Source organism: Kryptolebias marmoratus, linkage group LG14, assembly GCF_001649575.2.
Source record: "Kryptolebias marmoratus isolate JLee-2015 linkage group LG14, ASM164957v2, whole genome shotgun sequence".
NCBI lineage: Eukaryota > Metazoa > Chordata > Actinopteri > Cyprinodontiformes > Rivulidae > Kryptolebias > Kryptolebias marmoratus.
The window spans coordinates 17,660,302-17,677,634 of NC_051443.1; the positions used below are offsets into that span (position 1 = coordinate 17,660,302).

Consider the following 17,333-nt stretch of genomic DNA (forward strand, 5'->3'; position numbering starts at 1 on the left):
CATTAGTTATAGTGATAAAAATAATTAAATGAGTGTGCATAGAGACTTAGACTCACTAAAAATGAGATTTTCAATTAAAATAAATTAAGCATCTGCTTTAATTAGTTACTGTAAAAAGCAGCTTTCTTGTGTCCAACCCTGCAGACTCAGTGAAGTTCTGACATTCAGCTGGAAAGATAGAAGGAAAAAAAAAATTGAAACTTGAAACTGAAAAAAGGAACTTTGAACTTTGAGATCTGCAGGACACAAAGACTGGAAGTGACCACTGTTCACAGGGATTAATGTCACTGTGGGTGTCAGCGTGTCCTACATGCTCCCATCAATCACAGGGACAAAGATGCAGACTGAAAATGGTCCTCTTCCATTCCCTCCTACGTCCTAATCAGGCAGAAATGAGACAGAGGTTGTATCAGCATCTACTTATGGGAGGAATTATCTGCAGGCTGGTGACGTGTGTCTTAATGAACTTTTGTGCGTGGACTGTGTGCGACATCCAGCAGCTCAGCACAGAGCTGCAGTCCAAAGTTGGCGAACCCCCCCTTCCAGCTCCAACCCCCCCTGAGAGGCTGACCGCCTGCTGCCACATCAGGCAGCACTTCATCCTCAGCTGCTGCTCCATCCTCATCTGTCCCTGTCCGTCCGGGGATGGATTAACGGGGGAAACATCTGGATTTCTTTCCATCTCTCCCCGCCTCCTCCTCCAGCAGCATCTCTGTCAGGAGACAGGGGCAGAACGATGAGCTCCTCTCTACCCAAAAGCGACTCCACCACCTCCCTGCTGCGATCCTCGGGGCTCAGCCGCAGGTCCGCGCACATGGATCACGGTCCGCATCGGGGCCCCCGCGCTCACCACCACCACCCCGCCGAGCATGCAGCCTGGCCAGGGGACTGTGAGACCAGCGCGCGGAGACCCCTGTGCCAGCCACGATACGCCGAGTCCCGACACGCAGCTGATCAGCACCGGGTGCAGAGGAGCCGCTCTCACCGGCAGCCGAGCCACCTGGACCAGGAGGAGGAGGAGGAGGAAGAGGTGGTGGAGGAACCGAGGCGCAGGGCGAGCCGGCATCACGCAGAGCGCAGCAAGTCCTCCAAATCCAAACACCATCATCATCATCATCATCATCACCAGGAGCATCCCTCCCCGGCGCACCTCCAGGGGCAGGACAGGAGGACCTCACCAACTCCATCTTACCCCAGACCCCCGGACGAGGCGGATTTCTTCTTCGAGCAGAGTCAGAGAGCTGTCACCGGGTCCTCGTCCAGCCTCAGCTCGGACCCACCTGTCAGACCCGCATCCGGCCGCAGATCCAAAAGGCTGAGCGCAACACCCGAGTATGACTCCAGTCTGCATCCCATAGTCAAATCAGTCTTTGGCCAGGTAAGAAGAGCTGAAGAGGAGTTTAAACTCTGAAGCACTTTGAAAAGTTGTTTCTAATCTCTCCACAGACTGGTGTTAACTTAGTTAACACAAATAATCAGGGCACATAATCAGACATGTATTTATTACAAATATCTTTAATTAAGCCCTAATAAAGGGCTTAAGCACTAATAAGCTGCTTATTTTGTGATTATTAAACTGTAAATAACAAAGTAAAGTGCAAAATTTTAAAGTTTTATCATCACACAAACGTATTCAAGAAGATAAACCAAACACAGGCGCTAAATTTGAGTATTTAACTTGATCCAAAGGAAAAAAAAGGTTTCCAAACAAGCTGATTATATTCTCACAGTCTAGTGCAATCAATTGTATGACATTTAAACAACTTTATATGCAACTCTTGCTATTTGTCTCATATATCAATTCAGTTCAGTCTATTTTCACAGTGACAATTCACAATAAAAGTCATCTTGAGGCACAATAAAAAAAAATCATCAATTCAACTGAAATCCAGTTCTAGTCAAATCTTTTCATATTATAATATCATGCCGTCACATACAAAGTTTCCACTGATAAAATGTTTGCAATAGAACTTTAGCTGAACACAGCTGATATGCAAAACCAGAAACATACTAATACCTAACTTAATACATAAAATCAAAAGTACAGATAGCAAACTTTTATTATTATTATTATTATTATTATTATTATTATTATTATTATTATTATTATTATTATTATTATTATTATTATTATTTGTAATAGAGTCTAGTTGTCACAGATGCTCAGTGAAAGTGCTGATTGGTCCATAGCAGATGGAGGCTCTCAGGTGAGACTCAGGTGAAGTCAGAACCAATAATCGGACCTGCGCTCACCCCAGCGAAGCAAATTAAAAATGGATGTGTGTTTTCAGTTCAAATCTGGCTCCTGTTCAGTCTGGTGTCCGTTACATCCCAATATGAATACTGTGGCTTTCATACTGTCACCTGAGCAACAAGCAGGGCGGATCGACTTACCCACCGAGAGCGTGTCATTCATCCTAATGAAACATATCATAACGTGAAGAGCAAAGGCATCTTTAAAGAAGTGTCTTCTTCCTAAAAGGCAAAAGATATCCCCTGATGCTGCTCCTACACAGTGGTTTTTTCTTGCCTCTCCTCCTCAATCCTTTTTTTTTGTCTAGTTTCACTGAAATCCCCCTTTGTGTGTGTGTGATAAAAAGCTCAAGAGGAGACAATTACCTCCTTGTGCGCTAATGTGTTCCAGAAATAACTCGTCTCAATCCAGGCCAACGCTTCAATCAGTCTTCCGTGGTTCCTGTGAGGCAAAACCCACACAGCAATGCACTATATAAAGTCTCCAAAACTGCTGATGCACATAGGAAAAGTGGCTTTTTAAAATCTTATCCATAAATAATTATGAAAGTTGGATAATATGGTAAATAAGGCATGATTAAAATGATTTGATTTGGACAGTTAAGAGGCTACATAACTTGAATGAAGACAGAGAAAACCAGCATCCTTGAAGTATGACAAATCTTGATTTTGTATTTGAATCATCACATTTTAAAAGAGCAGGTTGTTGGGTTTTTTCTGCAGTGATGCCATTGTGAAGTGAAGTCACGTCAGACACAACCGCTCACAGTCAGGACGAATTAATGAGTGGACATCAGTGTTTGTGTGAAGGACGGAGCAACAGGGAGTGATGCATGTGTGGGAACAAAGCAAACAACAGCGAAAATGTGAAATAATCTGAAAACACAAACGTCTTCTTGACGAACAAAACACTGGCTGAGATGCCAAACTCTGCAAACTCTCACTCTTTTTTTCTTACGTAACATCAGGATCTCTATAGAATCCCATCAGGACTCACTTGCCCCGAGTAGAAGAAGCTAAAAATAGCCCATCAAGACCTGATTATGAGAGACTGGAGCACAGCAGTGCCTTTTTTTTTTCTTCTTATCTTGGCAAAAAGGTCTAAACACTTCAGAAAACATGCTAACTGACAGAAGTTAATAGATTAGCTGGTGAATGAAAGAACTTAGTACACATGTTGCTCCAAGATACCACTTTATAATCCGCATTTATAGATTTATATGAATCAGCACGATGAAAAACAGGGTTCAGAGTAAGGGGGTTAAGGTGAATGATGAAGGACAGTCAGGGCGTATTCTGCAGCACGTTGGTTCAATAGGTTATGGTAAAATAATTTAAATCTTATTTATTGAGAAATCTCCTCGGATGAGAAGCGAAGAATAGAAGTCAAGTTGTTTTTGTTTTTAACCTTTTTTGGGATTTACCATGTCCTGGATGACTGAGAATCTACACCAGCATAATCAGGATCTCTTTAGAAAGTTGTAGCCGATTTGGTCAAACCATGAAAATAACCTTATATGATGCTGTGAGATGTCACGCTCAGTGTTGTGAATGACTAAACTGATACTCTTAGCGTTTAGTGTTTTCTATGGTCACATGGCTGTGGTGGCCATCTTGAATTAGGTTGGCGCCAAAAGTTAATCAGTTGATGTCAACACATTGATTACTTTCTGCAAGTTTCATTAAAACAAAACCTGTGGTTGCTAACAGACAGACACACAAACACAGACATCAGTGCCTTCCTGGCTTTCAGCATCCAGCAGTAAATATCCTGGTAGTTAAACTGTTCGGATCCTCTGAATAACCATAATTGGTTTGTGATCTTCAACCTCACATCTGGAGAACACGTGGAAAAGATAATAATCGAGAACGGTGTTCTTCAAAAAGAATAGATGTGAATGTTATCCAGCAGAGGGTGCAAGTACTGTACCAATAAGACTGAACCTGCAGTGTCTCACAGAGAGAGACCACTGTGTGAAATGGGAAATATAACAGGATAAAATGAAAAAAAGAGCATGAAAATATTATGAATGAGCAGGAGTACAATAGGGACCGTATGTCGTTTCGTAATCAGACTCACTGATTGTTGCAGAAAACACCCCTCAGTTGGCACTGCTCCTTTTTTCCTCTTTTAAAACCCCACTTCTTCCTTTCCCATTTTTTCTGGGTCACACTGACCTTGCTGATGTCTAAGAACGAATAAAAAGAAAGAAAAGGTACTTATTACTGCAAAAAAGAGAGAGAGGAACAGATTTGAGCAAAGAGAGATTGGGACCGTCATCTTCACCCCCGCATATGCTTTCAGTTTATCTGGAGGGCTATTTTTAGACACGTTTGGGTATTTTTATATCTGTGCTGTCAAAGATGGAGGTATAGAAATTTCACTCTTTGGTTAAATCCTCTCTTTTTGAAATGAGGATTAGAGCTCACATGTTTGATGGGGCTAAATGTTTGAGGAGACCTGGAGCTAAAATAGGAAAATCAGAGAGATGTCGTAGAGTAAAGAAACAAAAAAAGCAGGAAAAGGACTGGAGAAAGGAGAAATGAGACATCCCATTGTCTCTACAGCGTCCTGTTCGATGTTTGATAATTGTGAATAATTAGATTTTAATGGATTAACCAGCTGTCAGATAAAAGTGTGACGACTTAGCTTAAGCACAAGAAGATGACGCAAATGTGTATTTTTTTCCCTCCTTCTGCCTCTGATGATGAAAAGGCACGCACAAAGAGAATGTCATGGTCACAGTATTTGTTTATTTGACTCAAGAGCCACCGTGGTATTAATTCAGTCATCTTATTTGGAAAAGCAAACAGATCTGAAACATATCTTTGTTATTTTACTGAAATGCGTGTATTTAAAACGATATCTTAATAATAACCTTACACTGACTTTATAGGAGGATGTTGTCGGATTTAGTGCCCAAGCAGTCATGCAAAATAATAATCATGTGTCTCTGAGTGAGTGAGTAAAATGGATGAGGGAGAAAATAAAAGGAAACACGAGGGAAAGAGATGGAAATGATGCCCGTGCACACTGCGGTGTGACATTATAAGAGCTGACGGCTCCTGAATCTGACGTCTTATGTGTTCTGAAGTTCACAATGAGCCTCCGGTGAGAGGCTGAATGAATCATCCACAGAGCGACAAAGAGGAGCCGCGCCGGTGCTGAATGGGAGCTCGATCTGAAACAACTTCGGCGTGAATGTGTTTATTAGAAAAGCAGAGAGGAGGCAAGGTCGAACAGGAGAGGAGAGGATGAGGATGTCCATTAGAGCCGCAGTGACTGATGCTGGTGTTACCTCCGGAGTGGAAGCTGCTGGTAGAGACTCAAACAGAAAGGATGGGAGGGGGCTTTTAGTGGATATGTGGTAGTTTGTTATTTTAGAGGGTGGTGGAAGATATTTGACCTTCAGAATGTAGAATAGTTCACTAAAAGGCTGTTTTGAAGTTCACATTGTTGAAATTGCACCACTGTTTCTAACCCTGAATTTTATCAAATTGTGAAACATAAACATTTTGCTGTATGAGGGTCTATCAGTGCAGGGAACATTTCTCAAATCTCACAATTTATTATTATTATTTTTTTAAGGTTAAAAAATAACAGGTAGAATTGTGGAATTTAGGTAATTCAGCTTCATTGGGAAAAAAAAGCTAAAAAAAATGCTTTTCAAAAATCTAAAACCAGCCATCAGCAGAAAATAATACACTGCACACAAAGTCCTGCAATAAACAGCAAGGGTGCAGCATTAGCAGCATCATTTTACAGCAATTGGGTTGAATTTTCTGGAGTCCAGACCTATAAATCAAATCTCAAGATCACAAATTTAATGACTCACAGAGCAAGTCATGCTCCATGTTACTACAACCCTTCATTTCCCATTTTGCACCATGTCCTCTGAAGGTGTGACATCTTGCCCCGAATTTTCCTTCAATCCAATAGTTCTTTTGTTGCAGGATATAAAATTACACCTGTAATTGTGTTCATGCTGTGTTTGTGTGCTGTGTTATGTAACATGAAACTTAGGATACTTATAAGTCACCTTTGGGCAAAATATGCATAAAAAAGGGTTGAAATAGATGTTTATTTTGTATCTTTATTTAATAAAGAATGGACAAACTACAGCAGAATGAAAAATGATGTGTGTTCAAGCCAGTGGATTTGACCTATTAGAAAATAGAGCTACTGTATTTCAGAATTATGTCTTTATTCCTTAATGTGAAAGAGTATACAAATCTGACTTGAAATGATGGCAATTATGAAAATGATCAGCTCCGTATCACCATCAACCATGGAAAATACCATATCTGTTGACCTCTATTAGAAACCCTGTTGACCTTTCTGTGTGGAGTTTGTGAATCTCCTCGTGTCTGACTGGGTTTTCTTTCTTCCACAGTCCAAAAACATGCTTCCTTTGTAAATTAGAGTCTAAACTGACCCTAGGAGTGAGTGTAAAGAGACATAGATGTTTAGCTGTTTGTAATGTGTGTTTTTGTTGGCTCCGTGATGAAGCCCCGCCCCCTTCAGGACCCTGCATGGAATAAATCAAGTATGAAAAATGAATGAATGAACCAGTAACAGTACTGGCCCTTTTGCGGTGTGTGTTTCTGCACTGATTAAGCTTTTAGGAGTTTAAAATGACAAGAAAATCAGCCAAATTAGAACTCCAACATATATATTTAGTGGACTTTATTTGCATCAACTAGACAGATTTTGTAGAATCATATTTTTTCATCAAATCCAAATCTGTAATATATATATATAGTCATAAAGTATATGTATTAGAACAAGATATTAGCATTTGAGTGGTATCAAGTATTAAGAGGTAGGCGCTAAAAGGTACCACAGAAAGCATTCATATTTCTTCCTTTTTAGAAATCCTCCATTTTTAGCTATTGTCCTCCATGACAAATGTGTGTGTCTGTGTCTGTGTGTGTAATAGGCAAGCTGTGGGCAAGCATTTCTTTGCTTGTCTGCGTGTGTTTTCATTTTCACGTGCTGGTTTGCATCCTCCGGCGCAATAATTCGGCACCCGTGTGTCATTTCTCGAACATTTTTTGGCTTTGATCTGAATCCGAGCCCTTCGAGCTTATCATGACTTTGTGTTGCCTCTGTTTGGTGGAAGGTGGAGGGGGGGCTGGAATGGGAAGAAAGAGAGAAGGCGTGTAATATTTTTAGCTCCACAGCCCCATATCCGAGTGTGTTTAATCAAGTGTATTTTCATGTGTGTGTGTGTGTGTGTGTGTGTGTGGAACATGTTTGGATTAGTGTCTCCAGCATCTTGCTCAGGGGAAGGTAATATGCTGTCCGAATGAGCTTCTTCTGTCACATTAGCATAGATGGTTTAAAACTGTGGACAGCAGGAGTTGGGGGGCACAGAGGGTGTGGGAAAAAGAGCAAGAGACGTCCTGACAGACACACAAAGAGAGACAGAGAGGGTAGAGGGGAGGGAGGGTTGAAGGGAAGGCTCTGTAGGAGAGAGGATGGGATGAATAAGCAATCCTGCTTTTCTACTTCAGGCACTTGCATCTCGCACGGATAGCTGCATGTTTCCTCTCCCTTCCTAGTTTTTATGTTTCTCTTCATTATTCTGTACCTATTTCTTCCTTTGTCTCAATGTCCCTGTCCTCCTACTGTCCAGCATCCTTGCCCCTAAGTCCTCCCTGTCCTGCACAATCCTTCGTCCTTCCCGTCTGATCCTCTCCTCTGCCTCCTATTGTCCCTGTTCCCAGATGTCCTTTTATATCAGTCAATGACCCACAGAACCCTTGTTCCCCTGTTAATCACCCCTGTTCCAATGCATGTCATGCAAACATACATGCATGTACGTGCACTTACATACAGGTACAGTAGCACGGTCAGAGAGAAAACATAAAACAAGAGGACTTTTTTTGGCGTTTGTTATTTTGTTGCCATGGGGAACTCAGTAAAGTCGTTAAAAAATTTCACCAAGAAGGTAAGCTGCGTTTGGAGGTTTTTCACCCTGTTGTCGTCTCCCTGACTTCCCTTTGACCCTCAGTGCATGTTTATGTAATGGTTTGTCCCCAACTTGACCAGTGGCTGTAATTTTTGAAAGGATCTGTCCTGACTGGTTCCAGTGTTCTGCTTGACATTTTACCGCCGGGCTGTGTTGAACTATTTCATGTCATTAGAGTATTGTTTAAAAGCATTTTTAAGCTAAAGATAATGCACTAGTGTGCAAACATATTGGCTTTATATTAGCATAGGCTTTTTTTTATCATTTTCAAAAAACAAAGAAACAAAAATAAACTCACCTTACATGTAAATCATGTATGGTTTTGATAACGTTTCTTTAAAAGAACTTTAGAATTTGGATCAAGTCACCAAAACCTTAGAGTCACTTTGATTGATCCTGGCCTGTTATTTGATTAAGATGTTATTTTCTACCTTAATCTGCTGGTTCTGATCAGACAAATAACACGCTAAAAACAACTTAGCTGTCATTTTTACGTATAGCTCCAGCATTGCGTCACTTAGTGACTCTAAAAACAACTTTACAAACCCATCTTTACCATGTTGCTGCTCTTGCTGTGTCCGTCTAAAGTCAAGCAGACTCTCATACACAGTCTGAGCAGCTGCACATCCTTGAGGAAGCACAATATGACAAGCAACTGTTGATGCCATCTGTTCCAAATGGGTTGGAGGGCTGCAGAACTTCTTGCTCTTCTCTTAGATTTCTCTGTCCTGCTGTGTACATTTTATGTTATATAACTGGCACGAGGCTTCATAGTACTTTTCTGGCACGATGTAGCTGCAGAGAGCCCTGCTCCATGCATCACTTGCTCAGATTTACCCAGCGGGCATCCGTTCCTGTGGTGAGATCTGTAGGAATGCACAAACTGGCTTCAGGACAAGCAGATGGAGTGTGAAGGTCATTTGTAGAACACATTGTACAAAGCGCAATTGCATAAAGCACAAGTATGCATAGAAATCTTTTAATTTTCTGTGTTTGCAACTGTGCTAAGGTAGCGTATAAAGCTTTTGAAGATGGCACAAGCTCACGTCAGAGAGATTTAGAGCAGCAGTTAAATGGATTCTTGGTGATTTAGTGAGATGCTGAGTCTACTTCCGTTTATTTTACGGTAGCTGGATGATCTCCCTCTCTAGTTATTGAAGAAGAAATCAATGTTTGTAAAACAAAAAGAGACGTTACAGTACATCCTTAAAATCAGTTTGTTTGTCAGACAAAGGGCTCATTTGCTGATAGTCAATGGTTCAACAGTAATTGACTTTATTTAGAGAAAGCTCCTGCCCTGGCTGGCCCTGAATGTTTTTAATTAACCTGTTGTTCTTTCAGTAATGGATTCGGCTGCTGTGAGGACAACATTTGCCCCCTAGTTAATTGGCCTAATTGGTAATTATAATTTCATGGCTGGCTGAACCTTTGCTTCACCGCCTGGACAACCCTATTGTATGTGGCCAGAACAAAACAAACCCCATCTACTCAAATCTTCTAGAACATTATAGGACTAGCATTCATTGAAGGAATGCATATTACCCACTGCCTTTCATGCCAGAAATTTAAACTGAAATCATTTGATGCTGAGAAGGGATGTCATTATAGCAATTTTGGTCAAACCTGGCAAAGGACTTTATGCACAATCTCATGCAATATTGTGACAGTTCTCAGAGAATGTGTTAAGGTTATTTCTCAGCTACTACCACACCAATATTAACACAATATCTATAAAAAACACAAGGTTGATGCCAACAGTTAATGCTAAAGTTTTAGGCAAAAATATGTAGTGCTCCAAAGACCTGTTGGGAATGACTCTCAGCTTGTACCACATCGGATTTTAGCTCAATATCTGTTGAATTAACTGAGTCATAGCCATTTTTGTGTTAGCTCAGGTTGCTTTGTCATGGCAGCCATCTTTGATCTTGAGCCTTCTGCCTTTAAAATAGAATAGCAGCCAGTTCTAACAAATTTGCATCAAATCATCAGGTTGACTGTAGGTTTTTGCCATTACTTTAGTCATTCTGGCTATTATTTTGATCTACTAGGAGAATATTGTTCTGACTTTATTCAGTGCAAACATCTGAGAACCTGAAACAGCACTACGGTGGCACTCAATCCAACATTTACACCAGCAGAGCACCAAAGTCACTTTCCTTCAGTATTACTGTAGTAATTCCTCAGTTTAGACAAAAGTTTGAATCAGCACAAAAGACACAGATCAAATCTGAACACATGAATTTGTGGTTTGTGGTTTATGTATGCAGCGGGAAGTTTGAGTTGTCCAAATTTAGTCATTGTGTTAGCAATGTTAACAATTAGCAATGGTGACAGCCGAGGATACACAAGCTGAAGAAACGTGAAAAGTGGGGCTTGAATGCTTGAATTCATTTCTGACATGAAGGTGGTGGTGGTGTTAGGCAGGATGGCATCAGCTGCTGTGTCACTCACTGTGTTGTCTGAATGGACTCCTTCATCCGTCATGACTAACCTGAACTCACACCTTTGTAAGACTGACAGACATGTGTCTGTCCTCAGTGATCCACTGCCCCCCCCCCCGAACCCGCACCCTTCCTACTCGTGGGCTCCTTGTTGACACCATTGCCTCAACAAACAAGAGTCACAGTCTCTCCCCCCTCTTGTCTTTGCCTCTGCTCCCATATCTGGCCCCCCTCACCCCCCCATGGATGCTGCTCCAGGACAAGAAGAAGAACTACAAAGCAGTGCAGTCCTGTGAGGAGGGGGGATCTGGGGGGGCCTATCTTGAGCCACTAGTAGCCCTGGCCCAGAATGGAGCCAACATGCACAACGTACTGGGGCCTGCGTGCATCTTTCTACGCAAGGGCTTTGCTGAGAGCCGACTGGCTGTACGTAAGTCCAGAACATATGATGTGCATGCAAGAAAGATCAGCCTAGTTTATAAATAGTGACCAAACCTATTCACTTTGTATGTTTTAAAGTCAGATATTGACAACGGTGATGCTGAAAACTTGAACTCCTGATGGACTGAAGGAGTATTCTTGGTTGCCTAAATGCAAAGCAGAAGAGTGTATCTGTTTGTGTCTGTGTGGAGTGTATTTACACCTGAGGCTGGACAGGATGCTCAAAAACATGGTGGACATTTGTAACACAATGGAGGGTTATGATGATGGCAGAAATTGACATTCTTTCTCCTCATTTACAGAGCAGGACAATACTTGTCTAAGTGTTTAGAATAATAGAAAAAGTGATTGAGACATTCTGTAGAGGACAAGCTTTTAGATGGTGATCCTGGAAAGAAACATGCTTTGAATCTTTTTTACTAAGTTGAGTGGGACCTATAAGGAGCTTTTTATTTTTTCACTTGATTAGAAATTTATTAAACTCAAACTAAAAAAGTCTGATATTCGCATCTCACACATTAAAGAAATATGTGCAGAAAAAACATCAACAACAAAAAAACAAAAAACAAGGAAATATTATTTTTCTTTAAGAACTAATTTGACAATTTATGATGGTTTTGCTGTTTTACTTGTTCACATTGCTCCATATGTCAGATTTCGATACACTGCCAGGACTCAGCATGTTTTCATCACTTTGCAACGTCTCGGATGAGTTCTTCCTGTCAAGTTGGAACTAAACCAGACAACTGTTGGCTCATGTCTGAAATTGCCTTTTTTATTACTCACAGCGTCATGCTGTGTGAGGAATGATGGGGCACTGGCATGAGTTTTGACACGGATCCTAACCTTGCATTGTGCTCCCCTACAGGACCGAGAGCTGAGACCAGAAGAAATGGATGGTATGTGCGGCTACATTTAGCAAAATAAGAAGTGCAAATGTTTGATTTTTACCATCTTCTCAAGTAAATCCTATTTCATTACATTTTTTACAGAGCTGCGTGAGGCGTTCAAGGAGTTTGACAAAGATAAAGATGGATTTATTGGCTGTAAAGACCTGGGGAACTGCATGAGGACGATGGGCTACATGCCAACAGAGATGGAGCTGATCGAACTGAGCCAACAGATCAACATGAACTGTAACTAAATCCATCCATGTTTGTTTTGGTCTATATACCCTTTACACTTTAATTTTCTTTGACCAGATGCCATTTAGTGCACACAATGGCAGAAAAAAACACAATAAAAGGATCGTTTGGATTTTGTGAAACGTTTCTGAGCAATTATTATCATACCTGTTGTAGACAGATCTTTGAATGACCTCAGTTTAAAGAAATAAGGGGTTCCATCCATCCATCCATCCATCCATCCATCCATCCATCCATCCATCCATCCATCCATCCATCCATCCATCCATCTTCTTTACCTGCTTTTTCATGCCAGGTTGAGGAGGAGCTGGTGCCTGTCTCCAGTGATGGACAAGCAGGGTACACCCTGGACAGGTTGGAAGTCCATAGAGACAAACAAGACAAACAACCATTCAGGCTCCCCCACTGTTGTCAATTTTGCTTTACAATTATTTTGCAAAAAATATATATTCTAGTTGCATGTGCTACAGTTAGCTTATACTGTTGCTGCCATTTGCTTTTAGCAAATACCCAATTTATATTACCAATAACTATGTTGGTAATATAAAAAAATAAATGAACAGTTTTTGCATAAAGGGTTAGGAAATAGTTGAGAACAAATTTGTTTTAATCCTCCTTGGTCTCGGCCAAACTAGCCGTTAGTTTGTTAATAAAAATTAAACTACATTTTTCCAAGCTGAGGCCATCCAAAGAGCTATCTACAAGTTAAGATATTATTTGTTTATAACCATTCCATAAAATCCCACTTTGAAAGATCTGAGCTACCTCTTTAACAGACACTTCACTTGAGCTTTAAACCTCAGCTTTGCTATTAATGACACAACTGATAAATGAAGAAGAAGAAAACGTTGTGGGTGTTATAAGGATGTACTGAGGTTAAAATGGATTTGTTTTTGTCTGTCTAACAGTGGGAGGACATGTTGACTTTGAAGATTTTGTTGAACTTATGGGGCCTAAACTTCTGGCGGAAACAGCAGACATGATAGGGGTGAAGGAACTCAGAGATGCTTTCAAGGAGGTGAGGAATATACAGCAGCCAAGTTTGTTTAATTTAAAATTTAAGTGGGAGTTGTCACAATATTACTCATTATTCTATTACTACTAATTAACTGGTGTTGCTGGGAATTTATTGTGTGAACACTGGAGTAGCATTTTAACAACAGCTGAATATCTGCGTGATTTAAGGTTCTCTTTGTCTAATTTTTAGTTTGATACTAACGGTGATGGCCAGATCAGCACAGCTGAACTCAGAGAAGCGATGAAGAAGCTTTTAGGACAGCAGGTACAGGGTTCCATCAATCAGTGTCTGCCTGATTTCTGCTCGTCTCTTCCAAATGTAGTCCGAGCCACAGAAGTTCACACTTTTCCTCTCATCTTGATGTTTTTTTTAGGTCGGACACAGAGATCTGGAGGAAATTCTTCGAGACATCGACCTCAACGGAGACGGGCACGTAGACTTTGAAGGTAACGCAGTGTGTCCACAAAGCAACATAGCACACAGTTGATCCGTTAGTCCCATTTCTGTTCAATTTTAGTGCTTGTGTGTTTATCCTTCAAACACACATTCACATTAATTTAAATCTCAATATGTGTTTGTCTCATATCACGTACAATGTTTGTCAGATTATCTTTCTGTCGAGGGATTATCTCAATACACTCGTAGAAACATAATTTCTTGTTTTGTTGTGCTCCAAGTTCAGTTTCCCAGTAAAGACGTTTAGGCAGCATTTCATAGGGAGCACCAGACAACAAATCAGTGGCAGAAAAGGGTCACTGATAAACAAAAGATGTCTGATAACCAGTAAAACGTCTTCATCTGTCAGTTAAGAGTCTGACTCTATTTATCCTGTATGAAGGTGACTTACTGACTGCATCACTGCGGTTGTGTAATCATATTTGCTTCGGGATGTTCGTACATAAATAAAATGACTTGGCAATACTGCTGCTAAGAGGGAAACATAATAACAAGCAATCAACCATTCTCTACATGCTAAATAAAGAAGCTTAATTTCCATTAGTATATCCATCAGCATCCTTTATCAAAATCCATTAGGAGTCATATTTGAGCAGCAGTGTGAGGCCACACAGGATAAAGCACTGTTTCCCTAAACTAATAGTTTTAGTTTCTTGTTTCTGCAGGAGAGAGTTTTTTTTTTCTAAACTCATAACATTAATTGTCCCACTGACATTTTTATTTAAAGGCAAAAAGGTGCAAAGTAAAAGCCATTTTTTTTCCCATGACTGTTTTGGTTTTCTACACGTTTTCCACAAGTTAAAACAATGACATCATGTGTGAACATCTTTTAAAAAGTACAAAAGTTCATGCGCCCACTAAAAGATAAAAGATAAAATGCAACGATAGTGAACATCAACAAAAATGAACTTCAAGTCAGTGTTTCCATGTGTTCATGTGTTATTGCACAAATATCAACAATTCTGCATTTTGTCAAAGAATATTTTATGTAAAATGTTAATTGATTTACAGTATGTTTTCTACCAATTTAAGATCAATTATAATTTATGCAGCAGTTTGTGAGAAATGTTTAAAACTATTCATCAAGACATGAATACAAAAGTTCCCCCCCCCCCTTTTTTTTTCTACTTCAACTCCAGTTTTCAACTGATTTTTAAAAACACAGCAACACCTGGAGCGAGTTGTGTTTTGTCTGAGCAGTAGAGGAAATCTGGGATTTTAAAACATTGTTTTAGCTGCTATTTTAATAATATCAATTACTTTTTGTTGAGACAGGATGTTAATATTTTCATATTGATATTTTAAGCATCAGTCTTTAGTGCAGTATATTCCTTGTCAGTAAGTGCTATAATTAGGATACTGTTGGGGTGCCTTTCCCATTAGACATTATATATTCAAGTTTAAAACCATTTGGCCTTATTTGTGGTACATGTATATATTGCCTGCTGCCAAAAGAGGAAGGTGGAGGATAAGTATTTTGCCTCTGCTTGAGGGTCTGTTTGTCTGTTAGCAAAATATTTCATAGACCACTGGGCGAGATTTGAATGAAACTCGCAGAAATCAGTCATTGGATGCACACCTAAAACTGATTATGTTTTGGAGAAAACCCAAATCTAGATGGTCACCACGGCTAATCTACATTTACCAACACAAAAATGAGTCGAGCTCAGTCAGTTTTACAGACATTGAGCTGAAATCTGATGTGGCATGAGTTGAGCTGAGAGTCTTCACAACACGTACTCAGATTGGAACAATTGGCTAAAACTTCTCAACATAAGATGATTTTAGTTTTGATCTCTGGCATGAAAGGCAGCTGCAATGTGCATTCTTTCGATGTAATTTACGCTTTTGAATTTATTACAACTCTTCAAGATGGTGACCAAATTATGTGGCAATCTATCTCCTACTTTAATTTGCAGAATTTGTGCGGATGATGTCTCGATGAGTTCCTGCTGAGAGGTCAGACGTCCCTTCTGGGTTTTGGATGAAAAGGAAAAAACCTAGCAGAGAAAACCGATGGCTCTTCTTGAACTATGAATATACAAGACTGAGAAAACATATCAACCTTGGCCTGAAACTGCCTCGCTGAAGCACAACGGCTGACAATAACAGCCTGGAGCAACACTATTACCAACAAGCTGCTGCTGCTGCTCCTTTGAGCATAAACTAAACCAACGGCTGCACTCGTGACTTTTGCTAAGTACATTTGAATTAAAACCATATTTTTGATTAATTATAATAACATTTCTATGTGTTTGCTAGCTCCGTGATTACCAGGTGATGTTACATTTGAGCTATTTTGCTCAACTACTTTTATTGTAATTGACTGTAGCATTTAGGATGATTTATTTTAAAAACTACAAATTCTGCTTCACCGCAGAGGTTATAATAAGCACAAAAAATGGCAATACTGAAATATTCTCTGTCACGTGGTCAGATCATTTACGTGTGGGTGTATTTTGTGGCTGTCATTTCTCTCCATCTAATGCTGTTGATGTAAAATGTCACTGGAGACCATTACCAAATCCTGGTTAAAGCAGGAAATTATGTGTACTGTAGCGCAGATTTGTTTCTTCGGACTTTAATACTGTTTCGCCTCCCTTTCTGTGACAGACGTGTAATTTCCAATTTGCATAAGACTACCAGACTTCTTCAACTTCAAACATATGGAAAGAGGTTTTTTTTTTGCTAAACTTTACTACTGTGATATGCCTTTTATTTACTTATATGTTTTACTAATTTTGATTTTTACTCTGCATGACTTTGTTGATCTGGAGAGTGTTATAATAATTGGTGAAAAGAGGGGTTCTGACAATGTTTTGATTTAAATAAGACTTTGGTTGTAGATTTAACTTTGGGTTTTTGCAAGTTTACTGATACAATCCACTATAAAGTGAAACCTTTTTTTTAAACAACAATTCAGCTTTAATACCTCAAAGTGAATTGAACAACCAATGTCATCCATTTAACAATCCTGATACATTTAAACCTTTAATCTCAGTTTCCTTTGTCATTATTATCAATAAATTTAAGGAAGTAATTTGAACTTCTTTATTAAAAGCCAAAGAACGTTTATAAAATACCACAAGGAGTTGATTAGTTAAGAAGTGTCACTGGGACAGCTTTGTTATTGTTAGACTGTTCACGGACGGACACCAGTGAGTCTGCATGCTCCTAAGTTCAGATCATTTTTCAAAAAGGGAAATCTTACTTTGTGATTTTATGTGTCTTAACGATGTGAAACTATGCATGCCGGAAAACTACAGCGATTTGTAGCTGAATATTAGAAAATAAAATTCTTTCAACTTCATGCCAGCGTCTGTGTTGTGTGTTTGTGTGGTTCCGTTCCAAAGCAGCAGCAGCAGCAGCACTTTCAACTTCAAATCTGAAATGAATGTTTACGAAAAAGATAAATGAAGCTTGACTTCCAGTTTACGGACATGTAGGAAAACACCTTTTTTTTGGATTTATAAGGAACATTGAGTTTGAGTTCTGCCACGATCAATTTAGTAGAAGCTTATACCCTAAATAGTGTATTTTTGATTATATTTTTGTAAAGTTTTTAAAAAGTTGAAGATTAAACCACTTATTTGCAATCTTTTTG

General features: G+C 39.7%; 1 protein-coding gene across 3 annotated transcripts; it reads left to right on the top strand.

Moving 5' to 3' along the window:
• Positions 1-549: 549 nt before the first annotated feature.
• Positions 550-17,039, top strand: cabp1b (calcium binding protein 1b). 3 transcript variants are annotated; one of them, XM_017410752.3, is made up of 8 exons: positions 7,535-8,207; positions 10,928-11,095; positions 11,979-12,009; positions 12,103-12,246; positions 13,164-13,273; positions 13,463-13,537; positions 13,647-13,719; positions 15,649-17,039. In XM_017410752.3, exons 1-8 carry the CDS (start codon positions 8,166-8,168, stop codon positions 15,672-15,674), a joined length of 669 nt encoding a protein of 222 aa, XP_017266241.1. In that variant the 5' UTR covers positions 7,535-8,165; the 3' UTR covers positions 15,675-17,039. The 3 variants fall into 3 exon arrangements, with proteins under 3 accessions (XP_017266240.1, XP_017266241.1, XP_017266242.1); XM_017410751.3 differs by lacking the exons at positions 7,535-8,207; positions 10,928-11,095 and adding an exon at positions 550-1,378; XM_017410753.3 differs by lacking the exon at positions 7,535-8,207 and having other exon boundaries at positions 10,930-11,099.
• The last annotated feature ends 294 nt before the right edge of the window (positions 17,040-17,333 follow it).